This window comes from Felis catus, chromosome D1 (assembly GCF_018350175.1).
Source record: "Felis catus isolate Fca126 chromosome D1, F.catus_Fca126_mat1.0, whole genome shotgun sequence".
In the NCBI taxonomy this organism is placed as follows: Eukaryota; Metazoa; Chordata; class Mammalia; order Carnivora; family Felidae; genus Felis; species Felis catus.
In genome coordinates this window covers 97,985,169-98,009,866 of record NC_058377.1, presented here as the reverse complement: position 1 = coordinate 98,009,866, position 24,698 = coordinate 97,985,169, and the positions used below count along the sequence as shown (strand labels likewise).

General features: G+C 59.6%; 2 protein-coding genes and 1 long non-coding RNA gene across 5 annotated transcripts in view; 1 reads left to right on the top strand and 2 right to left on the bottom strand.

Annotated features, from left to right (window-relative positions):
• Positions 1–37: 37 nt before the first annotated feature.
• Positions 38–18,887, bottom strand: MAPK8IP1 (mitogen-activated protein kinase 8 interacting protein 1). 2 transcript variants are annotated; one of them, XM_023239798.2, is made up of 12 exons: positions 18,724–18,887; positions 8,167–8,272; positions 5,932–6,222; positions 4,265–4,346; positions 3,135–3,947; positions 2,881–2,956; positions 2,107–2,279; positions 1,794–1,903; positions 1,570–1,686; positions 1,406–1,476; positions 1,188–1,286; positions 38–861 (listed from the first exon to the last, which is right to left on the bottom strand). In XM_023239798.2, exons 1-12 carry the CDS (start codon positions 18,822–18,824, stop codon positions 789–791), a joined length of 2,112 nt encoding a protein of 703 aa, XP_023095566.1. In that variant the 5' UTR covers positions 18,825–18,887; the 3' UTR covers positions 38–788. The 2 variants fall into 2 exon arrangements, with proteins under 2 accessions (XP_023095566.1, XP_023095567.1); XM_023239799.2 differs by lacking the exon at positions 18,724–18,887 and adding an exon at positions 9,350–9,618.
• LOC123380591 lies at positions 17,794–21,427 on the top strand. The gene is made up of 2 exons (XR_006586585.1): positions 17,794–18,158; positions 19,898–21,427. It is a non-coding gene; the product is annotated as an uncharacterized LOC123380591 (long non-coding RNA).
• The window catches only part of CRY2 (cryptochrome circadian regulator 2), a 33,497-nt gene continuing 30,126 nt past the window's right edge, over positions 21,328–24,698 (bottom strand). For both annotated transcript variants that reach the window (XM_023239797.2, XM_045039175.1), the window contains one exon: positions 21,328–23,587. The gene's annotated coding sequence lies outside the window, so the exon portion shown is untranslated. The remainder of the gene's footprint in view (positions 23,588–24,698) is intronic.

Genomic DNA, 24,698 nt, shown 5'->3' with positions numbered 1-24,698 from the left:
CGGGAGGGGCCCAGGCAGACACACCCACTACGGTCCAGACAGGAAATGGCACTTTAATAGTTGTGGCCAGGGTGACGGGCCCAAGATGGGGCTACAGCTGGGGCAGCCAAGAGGCCCTGGCTGGCCCGGGCCGGTCCAGAAGCCTCCTCTTCCTGCTGGGGCGGGGCCCCACTGCAGCTCTGTCCTTCCCTGGTGAGGTCCCACACGTGCCAGGGGCCAGCATGACAGCCACCCAGAGGCCACACAAGTGACGGAGCTGGGAACAGGGACTGCACCCCCACCTGCTGCCGTTTCCTTACTTCCAAGTCCTCGGGAGGTGGTTGGGCTCAGCCTGAGCTCAGGGCCTTCGGTTGGGGCTGGGAGTTGGGGAATGGGACGGGGCGGGCACCAGCAGGTGGCATGTGGGCTTTGTCGAGGCAGGAGTCCCGGCCAGAGAGCCAGAGGCCCCGGCAAAGGAAGTGACGCCAAGGACGGGACAGAGCCCTCTGCTCCTACCGTGGGCATCCTTCTTGGCTAGAGGCCTGACACCCCTCCAGCCCCGCCCCTCCCCAATCCCCGGGCAGCCTGCTCCGTCCTCCATAGATGAATCTAGTCCCATATATTACAATAAACTGCATTCGTCTCTCCCCATAAACCCCGCCCTCCCCCCCCCTCCGCCAAAGGCCCCCACTTCCCCACCCTCTGGTGGTGATGGGCCCCCCTCCTCGAGCAGTGCCGAGTCCCGTCAGCAGCCAGCTGGCCCGGTGCTGGCCCGAGGGCCCGGGGATGTAGAGGGCGGGGCAGCGCCGCTACTCCAGGTAGATGTCTTCCGTGGGGCAGGTGTACTCCACGAACTGCTTGTAGAATTGCTGGAACGCTCTCCTGGGAAGCAGGCAGACACACAGGTGACGGGACGAACAGGATCTCCACCCAAGGTTTCCAGGCTGGAGCCTCGGGGTCCCCGGGTAGGGATCCAGTTCCCCTGGCAGAGCTGCTCTGCTCTGTCCTCTACACACTGAGCTTCCTGGGTGCCGCCTCAATTCAAGGAAGGGTCCAACCGCCAAAAAGTGTGGGAGCCACTCCTCGACACCACCCAGCCCTGACTCCAGGCCGCGAGGTGTGCAGGGCAGTGGGGACTGGGGTGGGCCAAGCATGAGGGGCGCGCTCTGGGGCCGGGTGCTTGGCAGGATCCATACACGCGGACGTACCCCACGGATTCCGCCAGGGCTTTGGTGGACTCCTCGGACACAAAGACGTGGCAGGCAAACCGGTGGTCAGCAGGGTGCTTGGTGATGAACCCAAAGTACCTGTGGGAGGACAGGAAGTGGGCTCAGCCCCCCTCCCCCCCCATACTCGCAGGCCCAAGTCCTACCATGATAGCTCCAGGCCACCCCTTGACATTTCAATCTCTGTCCCTCCCACTTACTTGTTGTTCTTTGGATGGTATCCACAGAAAGAGATGTTTTTTAACTGGAAAAAGTGGCTACATTTATTCCCCTACAGAAGGGAGAAGAGAAGCAGGGGTCAGTGGCATGCAGGGGCTACAGAGATCTGGTGGGGGGGCCTGGGGGCTGGGACCGGGGAGGTCACCTTGGCCTCCTGGGAGTCATCAGCCTTGACGCCTATCTTCACACCCCGCACGCTGATCTCCAGGACGCAGCTGGATGGCGGGTTAAAGTGCACGGTGAGCCGGCGGGTGGTGGCGATCTGTGGGCGAGGGATGCAAATCAGGCGCTGGATGTCCCTCTCCCCAGGAGAGGACGGGGACCGGGCTGGGGGTGGGCGCCCATCCGAAGGGAGCGGGGAACAGGCACCTTTTGCATAGCAGCACAGAGCACGTCGTTGCCCTTGTGATAGGGGACCTGGACGGAGCCCAGGAACTTCACCCGGAACTGGTCCACCCAGTCGCTGTTCTTGGTCAGGGCTGGAAAGCAAGCGTGAAGTGAGGAGTGGCAGAGCCAGCAGAGGGTGCCACAGTCCGCGGACGTCCCAGCTCAGCTGGGCCTCGCTCTTCTCCCGTTGTGAAAGGGACCTAATGTCACCTCCGCGAGGGCCCTCCCCGGTGGGTCACATGGGGCCAGGGCGGAGGCGGGGCCTGGTGGCACCGAGTAGGGGAAAGGACGCTACCTGCCATGTGTTCAGGCTCCTTGGTGACCTCGATGGCATAGTAGGCGGGAAAGACGCCCCGGGCGCCTGTGCGCATATTGTAGGCCTCATACCAGTAGTCCTCGGCCTGCAGCTCCACCAGCAACGGGTCATCCACCTCCAGCTCAAGTTCGTCTTCATGTCGAGGCACAAACCTGTCCCCGGCAAGGGCACGTGAGGAATTCACCACCAGGGCCTCCCCAGCCGGGCCAACCGTCTACTCCCCACCCCGCTCTGGGGTCAGGCGCCGCAAGAGCAGCATTAATTCAATAAACACGTGCAAAGTCTCCCGAGCGCCTGTTAACGGTGCTGGTCCCTGCGGAAGAGCGAGGTCACGCAGACACACACCTGCCATCGAGGAACTTGTGGGCTAAGGGAGGAAGTGCCCAGAGCCATTGGTAAAACACAGAGGGAACAGGAAGTGAGCACTTCCTTGTGGAGGAGGCTGGGGGGTGCGCCCTGTGTACGGTCAGGCACGGTCTCTGCCGGGCACCTTCCCGGGCTCCTGCCCCCCCAGCCAGACCAGGTGCTCCGTCCCCGGGCCTGGCAGCGCAGCACTGCGGAGGGCCACGCCATACGAACCCATCGCACCATCACCCTGCTCGGGAGTTCCGACACGGTGGACGCCGTCCCCCTGGGGCCGAGCGGAGGGCCGAAGGCCAGCTCCAGGGGCTGGGTCTAGGCCGCACAGTGATGGCAGAGCAGGGAGGGCGTGTCCCCGCTGCCGCCTGGCCAGCCCGACCCCGCTGCTCTTACCTGAATATGGCCCGGTGTGTCTGCTCCTGCTCCTCCCCGTTGATGACACAGGAGAAGAGCCCGAAGGACTCCGCACCTGCAGGTGAGGGGGACGGGCTGGAGGAGAACGGTCCCACCTCTAGCCGGGGTTTAGGGGGCAGGCGGCAAGCTCTTGGTCCTATGCCTTGAAGCAGAAGGGCGAGGCCACCTCCAGGAACACCCTCGATTCGCCTCTCCCCCTCCCAGGCTCCCCACCGTTCCTGCTGCAGACTCACTGGAGGAGCGAGAGCGGCCACTCATGAAGACGTTCAGGAACTTCTTGGAGAAGTGGACGTCGGGCTCGTCGGGCGTGGAGTCCTCGGAGAGGCAGGCAGCGGGCCGCGGCCGGGGGGCCTCCTCATATTCCTCCCCAATGGCTGACTCATAGGGCGAGGAGGCAGAGGCGCAGTTGTCATAGACGGTGGCCGAGTCGCTCTCGTCGCTGTAGTCTCCGAAGCACGGCCGCAGGCTCACCAGCTCCAGCTGCGCGTGCTCGTCCACCACCAGCGTGTACTTGACCGAGTCGTAGGACAGGGCGCTGGTGTCCGAGCTCAGCGAGGCCCGCGGAGGCGGCGGTGGCTCCCCCAGGCTCCCCCGCCACCCTCCGCCCGGGGGCTCGGCCCGCTCTGGAGACGACAAGCAGTCGAAGCCCTCGTCCTCCTCACTGATGGAGGGGTGCGGCCGCCCTGCAGTGGAGGGGTAGGCGGCAGGGTCTGGATCGGAGCTGACCGACATCCGGCTCTCAGCCGGCGGCAGGAAGGCGGAGGTGGGCTCTGCAGGGTCCGGGGGCCTCTGCACCGGCGTCAGGTAGATCTCCTCGGTGGCCTCTAGCCGCACGTCCGCCTGGTAGTGGATGCGGTCTCGGTGCGAGTGGCCGCGGCTGCTCGGTGGGGCAGCGGGGGGGCCACCGGGAGGTGCCATCTGTGTGGCGGCGCTGCGGCGGCAAGGGCTGTCGGTGGAGGTGCCTCGATCCTTGGTGGTGGCGGGGCTGCTGGGGGGCGGCAGCTCATCGCTCAGGCAGATGTGTTCATGTGGCGGCGTCTGCTCCCCTGGAGGGCAGGTGGTGGGTCAGTGTCGGCGGTAAAAGCGGGGAGCTTCGCCCCTGACTCCCAGGCCACCTGCCCCCTCCACTCAGCATGCGGGACACAGAAACCAAGGTGAAGGCTCCCCAGCACGAGGCCACGGTGGACTCTGGGGCCACTCCTCTCACTGCCACCCCAGCTGACTTCAGATGGGCCCGCTCAGGGCTACGGGACAGGCAGTTCACCTCAACTCAGCAAGACGGAAACTGCCAGGCTGGCTCTCCAGAGGGGGAAGTGAGACAGGGCAGGTGGTGGTCCAGGTACGGGAAAGGGTCCTGACTTACCTGTCTTCAGGGGTGAGGATGATCGAGACACCCGATCCTGCCAACTGTGCTTCTTGCCCAGAGAATTATTATTCAGTGTGTCCTGTGCAGAAAACAAAAGGCCCTTGTGACAGAAGCAGTCAACAGTGCCCGGCACAGGGAGGCCCCGGCCCTGCCCCCATCAGGCCATCCCTAGGCCATTTGCTGCGCACGCACCCCCAACCCTCCTCGAGCAGGCAGGAGGGGTGGCCAAGTCCCAGCCCTCCCAGCCAGACCTACTGGCTCTAGACGGCTCTCCCTCCTGGCTCAGGGAAGCTGGCCCTCGGGGGAGATGCTCTTATCAGCCTCAACAAAGGTAGTGATGGCCAATATGTGTGGTGGTGAGTGGGGGAGGAGTGGAGGAGAAGCAGGAGCCATCTGGGGACAGAGCCAGACCCCCAGTCCCAGACACTGAGGCTATACATATAGATGCTCACTTCCAGCCAAGTCCTGGAGCTCAGCAAGCTATAGCTTAGGGAAGGGACAGGGACATTCTAGTAGAAGCTGGAAAAAGGATGAGGAAGGGTCTCCCAGCAGCTGGCCTGGGGAACTGGGATGAATCATGCAAATGATGAATCAGTAACATGGTTCCCAGACCCCTCCAGGAGCACATGACTGAGTTATGACAGATGTAGCTGTCAGTGGCCTTCCTTCCTGGATCTCCAGGGCTGCCCATCCCACATCATTGGTGCCCTGGAACCCCTCTCCACAATGCCTGCCAATGAGGCTCCCCACGAACTATTTAGGCCTTCTCCCCTGGGAACACTCTCATAGGCCCTCACATTCATGAGTCTGGCTGCCAAAATCCACCCCAGAGGATTCTGGGAAAGGGACCAATCCTTTCCCTGCAGCCCCTGCACCCTCCACCAACAGCCCCACCTCCCTGGGCCCCTCCTCTACACCTCTCCAGCCGGGGCCTGGAAGACAAAGGGCCACAGCCGGCTCTCCCCCACCCTATTCAACCCTCCTTGGCATCCAGCCACCCAGCCCAGGGGCCCCAGGCCCCCAACTCAGCCAAGCAGCTCCACCTCCCATGTCTCTTCCCTGCCTTCTGGGAATTCCCAGCTGCCCACATCTCAAACTGGCGGCTGCTTCTGAGCTCCCCATCCCCACCTCTTCCCAATTCCCCATGACCTTTCCCGGAAACGACCACTTTAGCTGCTCTCTTCTCCAGGCCCTGCTTCTGCCCTTCACCAGGAGCCCCACACCCTAAAGGGGAAACCCTGCTCCAGCCTGAGGTCCAAAGCTCCAAATCCCTGCGAGCCCTCAAAGCCCTGTTCTGTTCTCCTAAGCCCCCACTGCTCTCCTTACCCAGATCCTTCCACTGTCCCCCTCGGCTCCTTCCTTCCTTCAACCCTCTACGAGGCTCCAAACCCCGTCGGCCCCACCTGGCGCCTCTCCTTTAGGGCAGATCCCACCTGCCCACCGAGACCACCTCCCCTGGGACCTCCCACTTGGGAAGTCTCACCAGGCCGACTTCTCCCAGTGCCGGCCAGCAGGTCCCTCTCCCGCAGCTTCTCTTCGCGCCTCCAGCCTGCCGGCCTGCCCACCCTCCTCCTCCGCGAGTTGCTCGGCGCCCCCTACGCCTCGCGCGCCCAGTCCCCGGGGCACCACCCCTTCAGCCCCGCCCCACGCTGCTCGCGCCTCACCTGAGACCGCGGCACCTGCGGGAAGAGGTTGAGCGTGGTGGGCCGCTTGGGCCGATATGTGTCCCCACTGCCCTGGCCCTGGCCCTGGCCGCGGGGCGCCGGCTCTTGGCGGGGCTCGGCCTCAGGCGGCCCCGCTCCCGGCCGCCGCGCCGCGCGCTCCTCCTCCTCGTCGTCGTCCTCGGCTCCGGGAGTGTCCCCCGCCGCGTCGATCAGGTCCATCTGCAGCATCTCGGCCTGCAGCCGGCTCCCCGCGCTGCCGCCGCCCCCAGACAGCAGCCCGGCGCGCGGGGGCTGCGCCGCACGGACGGAGGGGCGTCAGGGGGCGGGGCCGCGTCGGGGCGGGGCCGAGGCCGCCGCGCACCGCCCCTCCGCCCGGGCGAGTCCATTCCGCGGCCGCAAAGGGGGAGGGAAGGGGACAGGGGCAGGTGGCCGGCGAGAGGGGGCCGCGCCCTCCCGCCCCTCGCCCCTCGCCCCTCGCCCCTCGCGAGGACTCGCGAGGCCGACTCCTCCCCAAGCTAGTCGGCGCCTTTGGCGGTCTATGCCGCCCCCCTCCCCGCGCTGCCCCCTTTCCTGACTCTCCGCACCCTCCCGTTCCCTTGGCAACGGCCGGTGACCTCACCGGGGTTGTAAGCCGAGCCCAGAGTGAGGTCACCGCTGTTGCCATGGGGACGCAGGGTCGCCAAGGAGTTCGGGCCCCACAAGGGATGGAGGAGGGGGAGGTTAGGGTTTGAAGGGGGCAGTGAAGAAAACTGGGAAACCAGTCCCAGCCAGGCGAAGGATGGAGGAAGGGCCGCAGTGCAAACAGAAGAGGGATGCGAGGTGGGGGGGGGGGGGGGGGGGGGAAGGGCAGGTGGGGGCACCGGCACGCGGCACCTCTCCACAGTCCCAGTCCGAGGACCCTCTAACCTGGGTTTTCTCTCGGGCCATCCTAACCTTGACCATTCAGAGCCCCAGTCTAGTTTCAGCTCTGCCACTAACTCCCTGGCACCTTGGACAGATCCCCTGACCCTTCAATTCCCTCTCCAGTTAACTGTCTCCCAGCTTCCCAGAGAGGTGAGGGCTTACTGGCAAGAGTGTGTGAAAGCCCCCTAGAACTTGTCTAAGTCCCCAGGTACACCTCTACTAGTACTGCCTCAGGGCCCTGGCTGGTGGCAGGGACCACTCTCTCCCGAACTCTGCTGGTGCATGTTAGGTGCTGCTGGTGCATGTTAGGTGAAAGGGTGGTGTTGGATTCCGGAACAGGTGTATGACCTTAGGGAAGCTATGTCAAGGCCCTGGGACCATTCCTCACCCTTGCTGGCCTGGCCGTGGGGGTACTGGAGGGTTATCCTCATCCCTTGGTTTCCCCTTGCCTGGCAGAGCTTACAGAATCTCTGTAACAGGCAACAGGAGTTCAACCCAGAGACAGGCACCCCACCCAGCTCACACCGCAGCTCTCCTTTGCTAACCATTCTCCTCTAATACCATGTCCACTTTAGCCACCCATCCTCCTGGGTGCTGACAGAAGCTCTGGACTCTGCAACCTAGTCCCGTGCTTTGCCTCCTATTTCCTGGCCAATGGTTCCTTTCTTCCTGTTCTGAAAAGACCTAGGGGGATCCCTATCTGACCCAAATTACCCGCATGCTGAGGACCCCCTGGCAGGATTCAGAACTTAGGGAATGGAGAGAGCCATCTGTCCTATGACAAAGCCAGGAGGCCAAAAGCAGCAGCAATGCTAGGGTAACCCTCCAGAGGATCCTTTAGAACTGCAGTCCAGGGAGGGTCTGTGGGGCTATGTGGTGTGATTTGGTGCAATGGCAGCCGAGGGAGTGCCTTGGCTCTTTTTTCCTGTCCCAAAGCACTGCAGACTCTAACAGACTCCACCCTGCTCTGCCTCAGGCCCTCTGCCAAGGCTGCTCTGGAAACAGTTTAGGGTAGTGCTGATCCTTCCCTTAACTCTAGCCCTAACTGCTACTGCCCTACATCTGAAGACCTCCTGTCCTCTCCCTTCTTGTGGGCAGTTGAAGGAGCTGCCTCTTGCCTTAGCCCCTGGCCCAAAAAAAAAAAAAAAAAATTCTGATCGAGCACCCAAGATGTGCCACGCATTGTACTGGATGTGTTTCTTGGATGTCATTTCATTTAATGAGGATGCCATACAGACCCTGAAAGTCCTTTTGTAGGTGTGGGGATGCCTTCACTCCTGTCCCTACCCATCCTGCCATCCCACTCAGGGGCTCCTGAAAGCCCACTCTTACCCGCAAGGACAGGGTGTCTTTGCACTGCAGGCTGATGCCACACTCCTCGGTGATCTCTGAGAGGTCTTCATCCTCAAACTCCTCCAAGCTGATGTCGTGGGTGAGCCTGGTGAGGACAGGAAGTCAAAGTTACCAACCCAGGAGGACTACTTAGTCCACTGATGTCTCCCTAGTACCTCTTCCAAGGGGCAGTCCCTCGAAGGCAAATCACAGCCCCTAGAGCATGGGACTTATCCACACGAGCCAAGACAAGGGGTAACAGGCAGGGAGAGGGGAGGCTCCAGGCTACTCCAGGTTATTCCATTTGGTTGCCAACCAGGAGGCAGTGCCTAGAAGGCCCAGCTGGTCAGAGCCTCAGCTCTGCCAGAGAAATGCCTCCCAGGGTCAAGGCAGGTGCCAAGGCCAATTCACCCATGGAGAATGCAGAGGTGAGAAGCGACAAGGGATGCCTGGAGTAGGAGGGCTCCCCGTGCAATCCCTGCAGCGACAAAACCTGAGGTGCTGGCAGAGGCCCCTCCCCAGCCTCAGAGGAGTGCTCCATGCCCCCAGCCCAGGAAGACCGATGCCTCGTGAGCCCCGAGAGCAGGTGAAGGGAGATCTGGTGTCAATGTGGCTAGTTTCAGCCTGTTCCAGGAGAAACTACACCCCCATTCTGTGTTCTTCATCTCATCTCTTCAACCACAAAATCGCCTTGCCCAGCACACAGATCCTGAACAGAAGGCTGCAGAGGGTCAAGGAAGGCCTGGGGCTGGGGCTGGAGGTGTCGTGAGCTCAGGAGACAGACCAGAGCACAACTCTTAACTGGCTGTACTAGAACCCTCTACCCCCAGGCCAACCCCCACCCCACTGTAGTGACTGTCCGCTTGTCCCCTACACTGGCTCACCCTTAGCCCTGGGCACTCTACATGGCTTGGTGTGGGTGGGACATGTGAGAGAATTCGGTTGTGGAAGTTGGGGAGAATTCCAAGCCTTTTCCTAAGTAAGACAGGGAGATTGAGGCACAGAGCAAGGGAGACCCAGGAGTCCAAGGTCAACCAGGAGAGGTGGTGGCCCAGCCCCCAGCCCCAGCCCCAGGCCCACATCCCCTGCCTCTTGCCTCTGTCAGACCAAACAGAAACCCAGAGCTCCATGGAGCTGCCCCCTAAATGTCCCCCCCGCCCCCACCAACCCCTCTACCCCCTACCAGCGCTCCCACTGGTCCTCCAACCAGCTGTCATTGTCTGGGCTCGAATCCATCTTCGGCACCAGCTTCATGGAGAGCCCTGCCCGGCCGGGGGGCTGCAGGGCCCCAGGGCCACCCTCTCATGCCCAGCAGGGTTGGGGGGCTAGGGCTCAGGGCAGGGCTGGGGCCTCGGGCCTCCACTGCCGGGCCCTGCCTTTCTGCGTCCTGCCCGCAGCAGAAGCCTGGGGAGCTCATTAAAAATAGATGGGCCAGGAGAAGAGGCAGTAGCTGCCGACCCAGGCCCCGGCCCCAGCGCTTCCCAGCCCAGCCCTCAGCTGCAGGCGGCTGCCTTCCCGGCCTGGCCCAGCACTTGCAGTTGCGCTGAAGCCGCTGCGTTGCCGCCTCCCCCTCGGGATCGGATCAGGTTACTGCAATCGATGCCACCTGCCCTTCCAATGCCCCTGTCGGGGGCTGGGGTGGCCCCCCTCCCTGGACCAGGCTTGTAAGCAGATGGCAGAAATCTGGGATGTCTCCCCCCAAAAGCCAACCCTGATCTGCTTTAAAGGGCCAGCGCCACACTCAGGGCACCTGGTGGTGAGATGGGGTGGGGGTGGGGGGGTGCTTCTGAGATTCTCCATGAATGGATGCCCCCACCCACACAGCAAGGCGCTCAGCCCTCACACCTCATCAGAGAGGCTTCCGTGGGGCCAGGCAGCATCCAGACAGTGCTGCCCGAGGTGGGTCCGGGCCGCCTCTATTGACAACCTGGATGCAGGAGAGAACTCTGTCACCTCCTGGGGGTTTCATCTTTCAGCACTCAGGAAGCGCCTATGGGTACAGGAGGTTCCGCGGCCGGGGCTAAAGGCAGACCCTGTATGGACCCCTCCCGGGGAGGCTGGAAGGTAATGAGCTTTCTGCCACTGCGGAGTGCCATAAACAGAGGCTGGTAGGCGCTGGAGGGGATGGCAGAGAGGGGTTCTGACCAGGACAAGGGAGCTGGACAGACAAGGTGCTCTTTAAGGCTTCTTCTGACCTGGAGCCTGAGGGTGGTAGGCTCTCGGGGCTGGGGGATGGCGTGGTGTGGAGGTGGGGGTAGGCTGCGGACGATGGTCCGGCCAAGAAGCCACGGCAGCCCCGTTGTCTGACCAGTGCGGCGCGACACCTCGGGCCTCGGGACGAGAACCCAGCGGCCGGCGCTAAGTAAGTGGTCAAGATGCATCGGCTGCCTGGAAAGTCACAGAGAAGACCCACTCCTGCGACTCAGCCAGCATCAGAGAGCTGCAGGGAGCCTGGGCATCTGACCCAGAGGTGCCCTCAGGCGCCCTGCTCTGCCAGTAATCCTTACACACATCCGCATCTCCTCCTCGCTGCCGGGTCCCAGCCCAGCTCCTGCCTCTGCAGCTCCAGACCTCCCCACTGGCCTGCTTGCCTCAGTGTCCCCATGCCGGGAGCGCTCCACCCCACCGACCATCAGGCGAAGCTGCCAGAAACACCACCCTTCTGCCCCCTACTCAAAGCCCCCTAAGGTTCCCTGCTAGTGGCAGACCCCTTGGCTTGGCATTCAAGGTCTCCAGTTCCGCGTGTGACTGCCTGTACCTCCTGCACTTGCCTCCCCAGGGGTCTAGTCCAGTGCTCGGATGGAGCACCTGGCAGGCGGGCTTCTCAACCTGTGCTTGCTGGGAGAAGGCTCGGTTAAGCCCACTCCTCTGGGAAGCCCTCCCGGTCCCCCGTCACCCCTCACCTGTGCCTGGTGTCACCACCTGCGTGGATGCAAGGTGGTGTGGCGGGACAGACAGGACCAGGCCTCCCTCAGACAGCCCGCCAGGCTGCTCCAGAGGTGGATGGAGCTCACATCGCCCACCCTTGTGCCGAGCAGGCGATGGCACACAGGTCCCCACCCTGCCCGCTCCATCTGGACTATATGCTCCTGGAGGGTAGAGCTCGTGAGGTCACCTGGCACACACAAGGCCCTCAGGACACGCCTGCCACATGTCTGTCGAGGGACATCCTTAGCGTCCACCTGCTTCTCTCAGGCCAGAGTGTTCAGGGCAGGCCCGCAACTCATCTCTGCACCCCCTGGCGTCCCACTGTATCCCACTTCCGGGGACGGCGGGTCTGGGGGCAGACAGGCCCAGCCGTGAGGCCAGCTGTGGGACACAGGGGGAAAGAGCACCGGGCCGGGCTCAAAAGCCTGCACTGGTGTCCTGCTGCAGTGGGGTGGGTGATGGGAGCTGCTTATCTGACCTCTTCCTCCTCACGAGGCAGGATGGCAGAATGGTCACCATAGCAGGCTTGGAGACAGGAGGCGCGAGACCAGGTCCTGACTCCGTCACTGATGAGGCTCGGGGCCGCCAACCCTCTTCGTGCCCTGCATCTCCCCGAATCCTCACCGCAACCTTGGGAGAGGGTTTTATTTTGCCCCTTTTCCAGATGAGGAACCCTGAGGCGCACACGGAGGGCGCCGAAAACCCAGTTTCCCCACATGTAAAATGAACACCACCACCCCCCCCCCGCCCCCACCCCGACCTCAAAGGTGCTGCTGAGGTTGAACACAGTGGAGCGTGTGGATTGCAGAGCGCTGTGAGGAGGTCACGACCAAGGAACGGGGGGACAGACAGGTCAAGCAGGCCCCTTGGTGAGTCACCCCCAGCCCCTGCCCTTAGCTCCCGCTCCTCCGGGCACCCATGTCCTGGGTCTCCAGAGGAGGCCCTTTGTGGAGGGAAAGCTTAACGGACCCTTGGGCCCTCCAGGCTCAAGGAAGGCAATTGTCGGGAGGAAGGGAGATGGAAGGAAAAGCTGGAGGGGAGGAGGGAAGAGGAGAAGGTTCCCTCCAGAGGCAGCTGCTCTTGACCAGTCAGGCCTGCTTTGCCCATTCGGGTGAGATGGTTCCTGAGGTCTCATCCACGTTAACGTTTGGTGACCCCGTGTCATGGGTTTGCTCTCCGGAGACCTCCCTGACCTTGGGAGTCTATATATTTGAGGGCCCCCTCTTCCTGTAGTGCGCTCCCCCAAATGAACAAGCATGTCTTTGTGCTCTGGTGTTTATTACGTGGCCTTCTCCCTTCCACGTGCCGTCTTGTCTCCTGCTCTCCTCATCCCACTGATGGCAGCCTAGCCCTCTCCCGTTTGCCGTCTCAGCCCGGCAGCAGGCTGAGTTAGGAGTGTGTGCAAAGTAAGGGTTAAGTGGCAAAGTGCTGAGGCTTTAGCTGAGCAAGGCCAAACCCGAGCCAGGCATGTGGCTGTCCGGAGGCCATTCCTGTCTTCCCCTTCCTGGCTCTCTGGAAGTGAGGGAGGGATGCCAGCGGAGTGACCTTGCGTCCTGGCCATGGTGCTCCACGGGCCCCTCTCACAACAGAGAGCATCTGTGGTTCAAGCGCCCAGCCTGTCCCTCTGCCGCCCTGTGTGTGCTGGGCAACTAGCCGGTTCCCAGTAGTTCCCAGTTAGGCTGGTTTCCCATTTCCCTCTGGCTCCCCTACAGGCCATTCTCCACTGGGCAACCCAAACCAGCACGTGACACGCAAATCTGGTCTTGAAACCCCTCCCCAGCTCAGAATCCCTTAATAGCTTCCCCTGGCACTTAGGGAAAGGGGCCAAAATTCCCTGTGGCCTGAGGCTCCTTAGGGCCTCCCCGAACTCTAGGGTATCGTTGCCCCCCCCCCCCCCGGGTCCCTCGAGGAAGCCTTCCCTGACCTCCCTGACTAGGCCAAACAGCCCTGCTCCTGGCTTTCTCAGGCCCACTTACTGGTGGTTCTGGATCACTGCAATTAGACCTTTGGTTTCTGCGATCAGTGGGGCGGGGTGGGGGGCTCTACGGGGCGGCGGGGGAGGGCTCCCCTTAGGGGCTGTTGGTCCACAAAGGCAGGACCGTGTCTGTCTTGATCAATGACGTGGTGCCTGATAGGTACTTAATAAATGTTGGCTGAATGAACCACTGGCCTTTCTGGGTTTTCTCCTTAAAATTCTCTAAGTCAGGTGCCCTTTCAACTCAACTTCCTGTGGCCCACCGACGTCAGGATCTGGGGCAGAATGTGCAGGCCCCCAGGGAGGTGCTGGCTGAAACGGTGGGGTCGGGGGAGCCAGCCCAGCACCCTCAGAACTCCCACCCCATGCCACTGCCAGCTCTGGGGCGGGGGGGGACACTGGGGCCAGGCTAGCTTTGTTTCTCTCATCTCTAATTCCCTCCCTGACCGTGTCCACACTGTGGACACCAGTGAAAAACGGAGTCCACCCCCAGGAAACAAGTCCTATGGGACAGTCCCCAAGTATGGGGTTAGAATGTGTCCGATCTGTTTGAAGCTCTCAGTGCTGATACGTAGCCGGGACTCTGGGATCTGGTGATTTGACTTTTGAAAAGCCGCCCTGAGAAAACAACCCCACATGCGGAAAAGGATGCGTGTACACAAGGATGCGTATTTCTCCTAACAGCAAACCACTGAAAACAACTAATAGCTCAGCACCAGCGGGCTGGTTAAACCGTGCCCACCCACGGCATGGGATATTATGCGGTCTTTTTGTTGGATATTAGGAAGTCTGTGTGTGAATGCAGAAAATGGCAACTACTCTAATGGGCAAACGGAACATAATGACCTCATGGCTTCACAGGAGGAAGAAACACTAACACGGACGCAGCCATGAGACATGGTGGCATCTGGGGAGATCTTTTCTTCTCCGCTCCCCTGGATAAATTTTCTGTACTGGGTCAGACCAGCCTAGCGCCAGGCTCTTGCTCCTGGTTCCGGGGCTGCTGGCCTTGCCATGGAGCGGTTTCCTGAGGGCAGGGGGGTCATCGTGTTCAGCTGGCACCAACTCCCTACCCCTGTTCTAATCCATGCACAGAGCCCAAGACCTCGTATACCGTAGGTACTAAATAAACGTCTACTGGAGGAAGTGCCACGGCACCGGCAGCTCTGGGCGCCAGAACGCGGCAGGGCCTACAGTTAATGTTGGTAGAGATCTTTTGGAATGAATACAAGGGTAGGGCCACGGGACAGAGGTGACATCCTAGAATGGGTAAGAACCCCTAAGTGCGGGTGGCGGCAGTGACCCCACTTTGTGGGATCCATGGAGGGGCTCAAGCCAAGAACTCAGAGACCAACTTTAAGGCTCTGCCATCAAAGAAGTGGGGGTGAAACCCTGCCGTGGCCATTGTCTGCCCCCCACATTGGGGGTTCACTAGGAGCCGAGCCAGGGTTGGGGGGGAGGCTGCCCAGGCCTTAGGGCTGGGGGAGGGTGGCTCCAGCAGCAGCAGCTGTTCCAGTTTCCCTCCTCCCACGGAAACGTCTGCCGGAACAGGCCAGGCTCCGGGGCCCTGGGCCATCTCCCTGCTCTCTGCTGCCCCTTGGGTAGTGATGTTCTCTCTGAGGCTTCAGTGGCCTTCTCTCTTGAGACTCCCAGGGTCTCTGGCCCCAGCCCAATCCTCTCTAGTGACGCCAGGCCTAAAAACAACTGCCTGTCTGAATGCTCCAGCTGGGTCCCCAGTGGTCACCGACCTCAAGCTCAGTAGGCCTCCTACTAATTTCGCCTCCCTGCCCACCGAGCCTCTCATCTCCCACAGGGCACCCCAGCTCCAGGGGGCCCAGCGTCATCCTGGGTTCCTGCCTCCCCCACCCCTTATACCAGATACCTCACCAAGTGAGCTAACCCGCCTCCGAAATCTTCCTCATGTCCTCTCCAGCCCCTCCTTGTCACACACAGGATGGCCAGTCTCCCAGTGGTTCTCCCTGCCTCCCTGTCCGCTCTCTACCCAGCAGCCTGAGTGACCGTCCCCAGACAGCGACCCAACGCTGTGGTTCCTGCTAAACCTTTGCCGCTTCGCACTGACCCGCTGGCCCCGGCAGCCCTGGGCCTCTGACCTCAGCCACCACCACACCAGCCAGCCCGTCTGGTAAGACCTTGTCTGTCTCCCCTCTACACGGTCACCTGCGTGATGGCCAGGCCCGTGTCTGTGCCTCTGGAGCGTCTCCCCAGGGAGCCCGCCAAAGCGCAAATGTTTGTTGAGTGAGAGATAAACGAGGAGGCCTCTGCACCTCTCAGGTGGCCGTATCTGTCATCCCCAAGGCGGCGTGGTGAGGTAAAAACCACGGCATCCAGACAGTCATGAGGCCTGGGTTCTGCCACTCACCTGCTCTTCTCAGGGAAGCCACTCACACTCTCCGGTCTCCTCCTCAGCAAAAGGGAAGGGGGTTTGGATGAGCTGAGTTTTGAGGCCCCTCACCCACAGCTCTGCTCCCACATACCCAGGGTGGGCCGCTCGCTGTACTTTTCATAAGCACCCTTTGTCTCTCCCACATGGACTGTCCCTCTGTCCCTCTCCTCTATCCCACCTACGCAGCTCTGTGTATCCACTGGGCATTTTTCTAAAGTCACTTTTCTAGAGTTTCCCCTAGAATGAACAGGAGCCACTTTAATTTTAAATTCTCTTTTCTAATGTTGTAAGTTACAGAAGTAACCTAGGCTGCTTGTAGAAATGAGAAGTCCAATAATAACTGAAGTATGTGACATCAGTGACAATTCCTTCTCTGATACCACATCCAGAGGTAACTACTTGTAACTGCTTGGAGCACTTCTATAATCAGAAGGAAAAAAAAAAAAAAAACCAAACAGAACACTTATTTAAACCAACTACCAACAAACAAATGCTCTCCACCTCTCCATGTCCACACCATGCTTTCTCCCTGCACATGGTCTCTCCCTCAGGGCTCTCTCTTTTCAGGGTGGCTCTGAAATCAGACGTCCTGAACTCAAACCCCAGATCTGCCATTTACCTAGTCTCTTTATGCCTCAGTTTCTTCATCTGCAACGTGGGGATCATACTATCGCTCTGCTTCTATGGCTCTGGCGAGCATGAAACGCTCTCGCGCAGAAAGCAGGTAGAACAGGGCTGGGCAAAGGCAGGGCCTCCCAGGGGGCTCAGCACGTCCCACCGTGATTCTCTGACAACATGTTCTTCTCTGAGCTCCAGGAGGGCAGCACACAACTTACCCTTAATAATCAACCAGAAGGCATTACTGAGCACCTACTCTATGCTGGGCAGCGGGCAAACCAAAGTTCACGTGTTGACTCCTTATGCCTTCTGGAAGCTGACAGTGGTGCTGGGGGCACACGTCTAGTAACAACACCAGCCCTGCATGAAAGCAGCTCCCCGCAGCCCCCGAAACAGTCAACGCGTGTTGTCCCATTCAGGTCCACCTGAGTGGTCCACCTCAGGACCACCCTGAGCAGGAGCCAACACTGGCATCGTGGAGAAGAAGAAACAGAGGCTCTGGGAGTGAAGTGCCCAGTCTTGGGGCACACAGCTAAAAAGGCTGGGCCACACTGCAAACCCAGACCGGCTGGATCCATGACCCCACCCAAGAGCCGTGAGAGAGCGGCGACCATCCAGGGTTAACCCGAGCTGGGCGAAGGGCTATGCAAGGCAGAACAAGGGAAGGGTCAGGAGGGGGCTGCTGGAGCAGGCAGGGCAGACCATGTGGGGCCGGAGACACTGCCTTTATTATTCCCACGTGCTGGCCTTGTCCCCACAGCCAGGCCACAGTGTCCTGGAGGGCCAGCCCACGCCTCAGCCTCGGCACACTGCCATTCTCGCCCACCTGGCCGGGACTGGACACTCGCTGGCTGGCATCCACCTCGTCAGTTCCTCTCACTAAAGCATCCATGCTAACCTGTCTGCCGGGGGCAGGGTGGGGTGGAGGGCACTGTCACCCGGGGATCTGGAAGCAGGTAGAGGGAGGCAAAACTGTTCTCTGGGCCAAAGACAGGGCCTGGAGGCAGCGTGGACTGAACACGCACACAGGGCCCCAGGCTCTGACTTCCTCAGGGTCCTCAGGCAAGCCACTGCCTTCCTGAACCTCAATCTTGTTATCTATAAAATGGGCAGACCAATACCCATGCCCATGAGGGTAAATGAGCCTGCCCTGGGAATGCTTTGAACAGTAAGGAGCCATACGGAGGACGGACAGCATGGAGGGTGGACACTTGTTGAACACCGACTTCATGCACACTAAGGAATCAATATTAATTAGCTCGCCTAATAGATGGGATTGTCAGGTCAGCCAGCTAGAAAGTGGTGGGGCTCAGATTTGAACCCAGGTTCCTCTAAGCTGTTCCACTGTGGAGGGGCCTCCTGGTAGGAAGGCAGTATTTGCCCCCTGGCTGGACGTGTTATACCAGGTGGAATTGGTCTGGGACCTCAGCCATTACCCAGAGGCACTACCCACGGAAGCCCCCGCCCTGGAGCCCTCACGCTTGGCCTCCTCCATCTGGTCCCCTCCCTCTGGTCTTCCCGGTTTCTGAGCTGAGGGCCTCCGGGGAGGTTTCTAGTGCTGATGATGCCATTAGAGATCCCCAGGGGTCTCTACACACCTGAGGGCCAGGGAGCCAGCAACCCCTTGGTCAGAGAGAGGCTGGCGCCAGAGCCCAGCTGGGGCCTGGCTGGGGGTGGGGTGGGGGGCAGGAGAAGGGAAGGCGCCAGCTCATTAGATAGAGAAACAATGGGGTATATGTAGGCCTCCTCCTAGGCTCTGGAGCAGTTACACCCTCTGCTTCCCCCTGGCCAAATGGGCCCAGGATTATGGTGGAAGGACATCCACCCCTTCCCCATAACACCCGCTGTCCACTTATCTAGAATCCATCTCCCAATTGCCTAACACCAGATAGTGGGCAGAGAGAGGGGTGAAGGGGGACTCAGATCACAGACCTGGGTACTTGCTCCAGCAGGGACACCTTCCACCCAATGTCCTTGGCTACTCCAGGTATGCTCAACCCAGACCTCCCCCAACCACAGCTGGGCGTAGTGTCTCTAAGCCTTCTGCAAGTGCACGCACCTGGCCAGGTCAGTGCTTGCCTAATTCTACAGAGGGTCCTGGCCACGCCAGGCCTGGGAGTTAGGCCCCTCTGTCCGGGCAGGGCTGGGGGAAGGGCCCACGGCTTCCTCCTTCCAGCACCAAGGTTGCCAGTTGCCCCAAGAAACTGGGACCCACGGGGCGCCCCAGCCTGCTCCCATCTCTATTCGGAAGCTTTCCGACTGGGCATAGGCAAAGCCCTAGCCTGCCTGCCTCCTCTGGGATCTCAGTCCAGACCCCAGGCCCTGCCGCAGTACCAAAGTGGGGGAGAAGGCGGCCTGAGCGCCCCCTCCTCCAATTCCAGTTCTGAATCTCCTAGCCTAGGGCATGGAATGGCGGAGGGAGCTGCACCACGGCTATGCAGCAGCTATCAGCCTCGACTTGAGGCTGAGGGGTTTTCTGCGGACCCTGTCCAGGGAGGGAACCCCATCACCACGCCGCCCTCCCGTTCCAGGGGTCGGGGTGTCTGTGCTGGGGGATGGGGGTGGGGGTGGGGGAAGCCCGGGCTCCTCAGCCCCGGCTGAAGGGCGGGGCGCGGCGGCCGGGGACTCTCACCTGAAATTGGGCGGCGACGCGATGTGTAGCCCCAGGAACGGGGAGGCGGCAGGCGGGGACGCGGCCCCCCCGCCCAGGCCGCCGCTCTCTCGCTCCGCCATTCTCCGGCACAGCCCTGGCCATCCGGGCGGAGCGCGGCGCAGAGGCGGCGGCGGCGGCGGCGGATGGGAAGGAGGCGGGGGCGCGGCGAGAGGCCGCCGCCGCCGCGGGGCTCCAGCTGGGGCGGGTGCGGCGGGCGCACCTGCGCAGGGCAGGGCGCGGCTCTGGACCGCGCGCCGCTCTCGGGACTGGCGCGAGCGCCGCCGCGCGCCCCCGGGCCCAGGCTAGGGTCTCGTGCGCCCCGCCCCCGCCCCGCCCTCGGCCCCGCCCCTCCGGCGCTCTCCGAGGTGCTGAAATCGCGGCCCCCGTGGCCCCTGGGCTCGGCTCGGCCGGGCTGAGTCCCACACTGACTCTTCTGCCCTCTTCCCCCTCCCTCAAAATCTTCGTGCCCGTGGGGGCTCTGCCCCTCGGGTGGCTCTAGCGCTTGGGTATCAGGGAACTAATGGCGGGACCCTGGTCCCCAGGGCCCTAGTTGGTCCCCAGCAGCAGACAAAGAAGGCGGACAGGAAAAGAGGGCCGTGGAGGAAGGCAGAGAACCGTGAGATGCTTTTGGGTGTGGGCTCCTAGAGCAAGGCAGGTTTGGAGTCAGATGGCGTGAAATCACAGCCTGGCTTCCTAAGTGAATAGGTGGTGTGGCCTTGCATCAGTGCTTTTACAGTCCTAAGTTTGGTTTTCTCGTCTGTGAAATGGGGACAATAATGGTCCCTCTCATGGTTGTTGTGAGGATGAAAAGTAATACAAATATGTTGTCACCAGAGGCAGGGAACACCCCACCTCCTCGCTAGGATCCGGGTCTTACCCAACCCTGTCCCCTTACCTCTCATGGACTCTCCCTAGAGGGTCTTCTCTCCAAAGATTGACCCAAGCCCCACCTTTAGCCCCAAACAGCTGTTTATGGTGAACTGAACCTTTCCTCCTGGTTTTTCTGTTTCTCCTCCCTCACATAGGGACTTTCTCAGATTTCTCTCCTTCTCACTTGTCATCCCAATTTCATTTCCTGCAGAACACCTCTCTCTTGCACGCCATAGCTGGCTTCTCACATTCTTTATTTTTAATTTTTTTTTTTTTAAAGCAGGCTTGCCCAGCGTGGAGCCCAATGCAGGGTTTGAACTCATGACCCTTGGATGAAGATCTGAACTGAGATCAATAGTCAAAACACTCAACTGACTGAGCCATCCAGGCACCCCTGGTTTCTCACATTCTAAGACTAGGAGCTGGCCTTTCCTCCTGCTGCCATAATTGACTTCTTGGGATTCTTCTAATGGTTCCTCTGTTCCCTCCAGCACCTCTACCCCTGCTAACTTCAGGCCATGGCTCCCTCCCGGTCTCTCCCCTAAGAAGTCTAAGCCTGTGAGTTATTTTACAGAGCATGGACTGCTGGACACTCAAACTGCTGGCCAAGGCTAGGGCCCCAGCTTTGGTAGGTCACAGAGGCTCTGACCAAACCTCACTGGTTTCTCTGGTCTCCTGAGAACTGCAGAGGTCCTGTCCTCTACCCCTGTCCTTACCTCTCTTTGAGGTAAACTATGCTGCTCAGATGCCTGGCTTTTGCTCCCAGGAAAGCAGTCATGTCATAATGGCTAATAATTGTTGCTTAAGAGTGTGTGCTTGCCTCAACTAAGAGCGTCCTCAGGTCAGGAGTGTGCATGTGTGAGACAATTCCATCTTCCAGAATCTTTTGCTCAAGAACAAAGGTATCTTAGCTCCTGAGGCCAAGCCAGAGACACATTAGAGAGAAGCCAGGAGACGGGAGAGAGGGAGGGACAGGTCCAGGTCTTGGTGGGAAGGAGTTTCAAAGCAGAGTTAAGAATGAGATGAAACCCGGGGCCAAGTTTCTCCCCTTTTCCACTTTCTCACTCTGTGCGGGACAGCTTGTGTATTCTTGGGCCCTGCCTGAACCCCTGCCCACAAGAAGCTGGTGTGTGGTGTGGGCTAACAAAACTCTTCCAGTGATCCAAGGCTAGAAGTCATCATAGGAAAGCCCACACACACTGCAGAGAGGGGCCACTCTCTGGCCAGATGGCATGAGGCAAAAAAGCCGGGCAGATGCTGATCACCTGGTTAGATCAGAGTTCTTGCTGCCTGCGTCCCCTTCACACCACACAGTGCTTAAGTGGCTGAGACAAGATAAAGGATGGACTGAGGGCCTGGAGAGAGCCCTGCCTGGACAGACTGATCCTCAGCCCTGGGGGTTTTAGGTGGGCCAAGAGGCTGAGTCACTGCAAGATAGAATCCTGGGCCTAGAGTGCTCTATACCCTTCTAGGTGACTGACCCCCCAACTTGGCCAAGCTGTGAAACTGCCACTAGTCTGCTCTGGCCACTCACCTAGGGACCTCCCACTTCCTCCATCTCTACCCATCCCTCTCCCTCTTGCCAAGTCTCAGGCAGGGTGAGAAGCTCCTGGTTCCAGCACAATCAAGATGGTCTGGCCTAAGGCTTCATTCAGGCTCAGCCTCACAGATTCCTGGTTACCGGACCTCCCACAAGATTGACAACAACACAGCTTTGCTCAGACAGTATCAGACATTTATGAAACAAGTGAATATTCACAAAATGTGGGAGAAACACACCTTCTCAGTAAGAATAAAATCTCTGTATAAAGTGCATTTTGCCTGCAACCATCTCTCCCCCATGCTGGCCCCTGGATCGGGATTTGGGGCAATATGCTGTGGCAGCCCTGTGAACACCTAGGCCAGAAGAGGGAAGGCATGAAGCCATCACGGAGTTCGGGGCCATCAGACGCACCCTATCCTCACCCTGACCCTCCCAGCTCCAGGAGTGGACCACTCTATTCCACTGGGGATGGGCCAGCTTGCCAGGGATGGTGAAGCAGGGGGAAGAGAGCCATCATCTAACAGGCAGGAAAAGGGAATCATCCTGATATTTGAATGTGCTGCTAAATAAATACTGACTCCGGCCTTCTCAAGTTCTCAAAACAGCCTTCCAAGGCTCGCTCTACTCCTCTTCTGACAACAACCCCTCATTCTCTTTCCTCCTGGTTGGGGCTGGGGAACAGAGAAGACCCCAACCCAATGCTGTGAATATACACCATCGCCTGTACCTTGCTTCCCCCACAGGATTACGGGACATTTGTAGTGAGGGTGACAGACATACAACAGTTGGACTCTAAAGGCAGCTCTCTGGCTGAGAAAACCTGAGGACATCTCAGGAAGAAGCCTGTCAATGTGCCGGACAGCTGTAGGAGACAGAAGCCTGACTCCAGGGTTCTGGTCCGAGGACAGAGGAGGACAGTGAGGGACAGGGCTAGGGCCAAGGGAGTTAACAGCTATGAGGCTAGGAAAGGTCACAGGGGAGGTAGAGAGGAAAAGGCCCAGAGGCCAGCCTAATGTTACAGGTGAGGACACAAATCCATAGAGGAATTAGCCTCTCAGTTACGCACGCACCTATACACACACACACACACATGCGCGTGCGCACACACACACACACACTCTCACTTTGTGGCTCAAGTGCAGGCCACAGGGTGGAAGGAAGACTTGCTCCAGCTGACCACACAGTCCTTTTCATTATGTCTTTCTCCACAGGCCTTCAACAGTGGGAGGGTTGAGGTGGGAGGCCAGGCCACTTCTGGAATGCAAGGCCTTGGCTTCTCGGGGTCAAACCTCCCACCTGCTGCTTCTGGAAGGGTTGGTGTGCTGGGTGGGGTCTCTACCTGGACATTTCCCAACTGTCCCTGGCAGTTCCCACCTGAGTCCACCTGCCGGGGTCCTTGGCATCCAGCTACTGGGAGAGCTGACACAGCACTTGGATGCTGACCAGCCCCAGGCAGGCCCCAGAAGCCTACAGACCACAGGACAGAATGGCTTTCCTGGCTGTCAGCTGACCTCAGGCAGCACTGTGGTACAGCCAGGGAGCCAGGGGGCCTTCTATCACCAGGAACCTGGCTTCCTCCTGGTGGAGGCGCTGACTCCACAGTCAGCACTCGGGCTGGCTCTCAGCTTCTGAGGAAGGAAGAGTAAAAGCTGGGATTCCGTTCCGAACCTTAGGTTTTCAGCCCCAGAAAGGCAGATGCACTTTTTAGGCTACCGTCTACAGTACTATGTATATGGCACACCAGTCAGGTAGCTGGTTGTACCTCCCCGTGATGACATCAAGTTTTCAGATCTGTTTACAGCCTCATGCTCAGTCCCAGATGCCCAAGGAGGGGTCTCGAAGAGCCAGTGGCAGGAAATCTTAAAATAAGAAAGAAGCCGGGCCAGGTGACTGTGTCTGGACAGCATCTGCCCCCTCCAGCCTCCCCAGCCTCCAGGGTCATAAAGCAGGAACTCAGCAGGGCTGCTTCTAGAATCCCATGCTCTGGACCAGAGCCAGCCATGTTGCCCTCCCGCTCGCTCCTCAGTCTGATGTGACGAGAGAGGGAGGGAGGGCTCAGGGTCGGGGTGGGGGCAGGGGCCAGAATCCCAGCTAGGGTCCTTCTACTCTTCTATTCAGACAAGGGAGCTGGCTCACAGGGACAGGTTTGGCTGAAAGTCACCGCCATGACCTCTAGCCTGGTGTCTGGAGGCTGAGGTGAAGCTGCTACATGGATTCCTCCAGCCCCAGCAGCGTTCGAAATCACAAGAGTGTAAACAGAGGCATGCACACGCAAACAGGCACACCACTCCTTCCTCCGCGCACGCGTACACACATGCACACTCGCTCGCTCAATCTCTGTCGGTGGTCGGCTTTTCTGCAGGTTGCACTCTGCTGCCACGGTGGCTGCTCGGGCACCCAGGCTTCGCTCGTGGAGCTACAGCGCTGCAGCTGAAAGAGAAAAGCAAGTGCAAAAAGGAGCATTCAGGAGGCCGCTTAGTTGCCCAGGGACACAAACTCCTCTGTCTGCTTCTTGGGGGACACTCAGGCTGGGAACTGAGAAGAGCCTAGAGTGAACTGCACAGGCCTGGGGACAAGGCTGTTGCTGGGATGCCACCGGCTGCCTGAACGCTGCCCCTCTGAGGTGGCGACACAGAACCAGCTATCCCCTGCAGACCCTCTGGGCCTCCTTGGCTCAGGGCAGGAAAGGAGGAGGAGAAGGCTGTATGAGACTCAACCGAGGCCTTGGATGACACTTGCTCTGATAGGACAAGGGCAGTTTTCACAGCAAGGCACAATGGCTGCTGCCAGAGATATTCAGAAAAATATGGCTGGAAGAGAAGCCAGCTGGGACCAGTAATTTGAAGACGAAGACAAAGACTGAGTTTAGAATCAGCCAGTGAACAAATTTCCACATATAGATAAAAGAACCCTGGCGAAGTGCTAGAAGATGGGGGGGTGAGGGTGGAGACACCAGGAAGAATCATTTTAAATATTTATGACATTCTGAATCTGGGGCAGAGAGAAGAAACGGACTCATGTCTGCTAACAGAGGACAGGGTAAGCCTGTCTTAGTGCTGGGCTGCCTATTTGAATGGGTCCAGTGAACTTGAGAGTGCACAGAGACATGCCGGGTTCCATTAAAAGTTTGTACGGTTTTGGGGAGCCTGGGTGGGTTGAGCATCCAACTTTGGCTTAGGCCATGATCTCACGGTTTGTGAGTTCAAGCCCCACATTGGGCTCTGTGCCGTCAGGGCCGAAGTTGGACGCTCAACCAACTGAGCCACCCAGGCTCCCCATGATCCTGTTAATCCTGAAGACATGGCCTCCATTTTTACAAATGAGAAAACAGAAGGTAGACAGGATAAATTGCCTAGGACGATAGCATCAAAAGTGGCAGGGCCAAACCATGAAACCCAGGTCTGATGCTGCCACCTGTATTTTTGCCATTAAGTAATCTCTATGTTCTAGTATTGCTCGTCAAGACTTTTAGGGACTATAAAAAGAAATTCAACATGGGAGCATGGAGACTAATATACATCCAAGCAATATAAATGGAAGT

Excerpts from the sequence above, each read along its gene's own strand:
- MAPK8IP1 (XM_023239798.2), bottom strand. The coding sequence starts at position 18,824 with ATGGCGGAGCGAGAGAGCGGCGGCCTGGGCGGGGGGGCCGCGTCCCCG. Across the intron at positions 8,273-18,723 it reads GCGTCGCCGCCCAATTTCAG|GCTCACCCACGACATCAGCT; the intron begins GTGAGAGTCCCC and ends TGTCCTCACCAG. Across the intron at positions 3,948-4,264 it reads ATCCTCACCCCTGAAGACAG|GGGAGCAGACGCCGCCACAT; the intron begins GTAAGTCAGGAC and ends CCTGCCCTCCAG.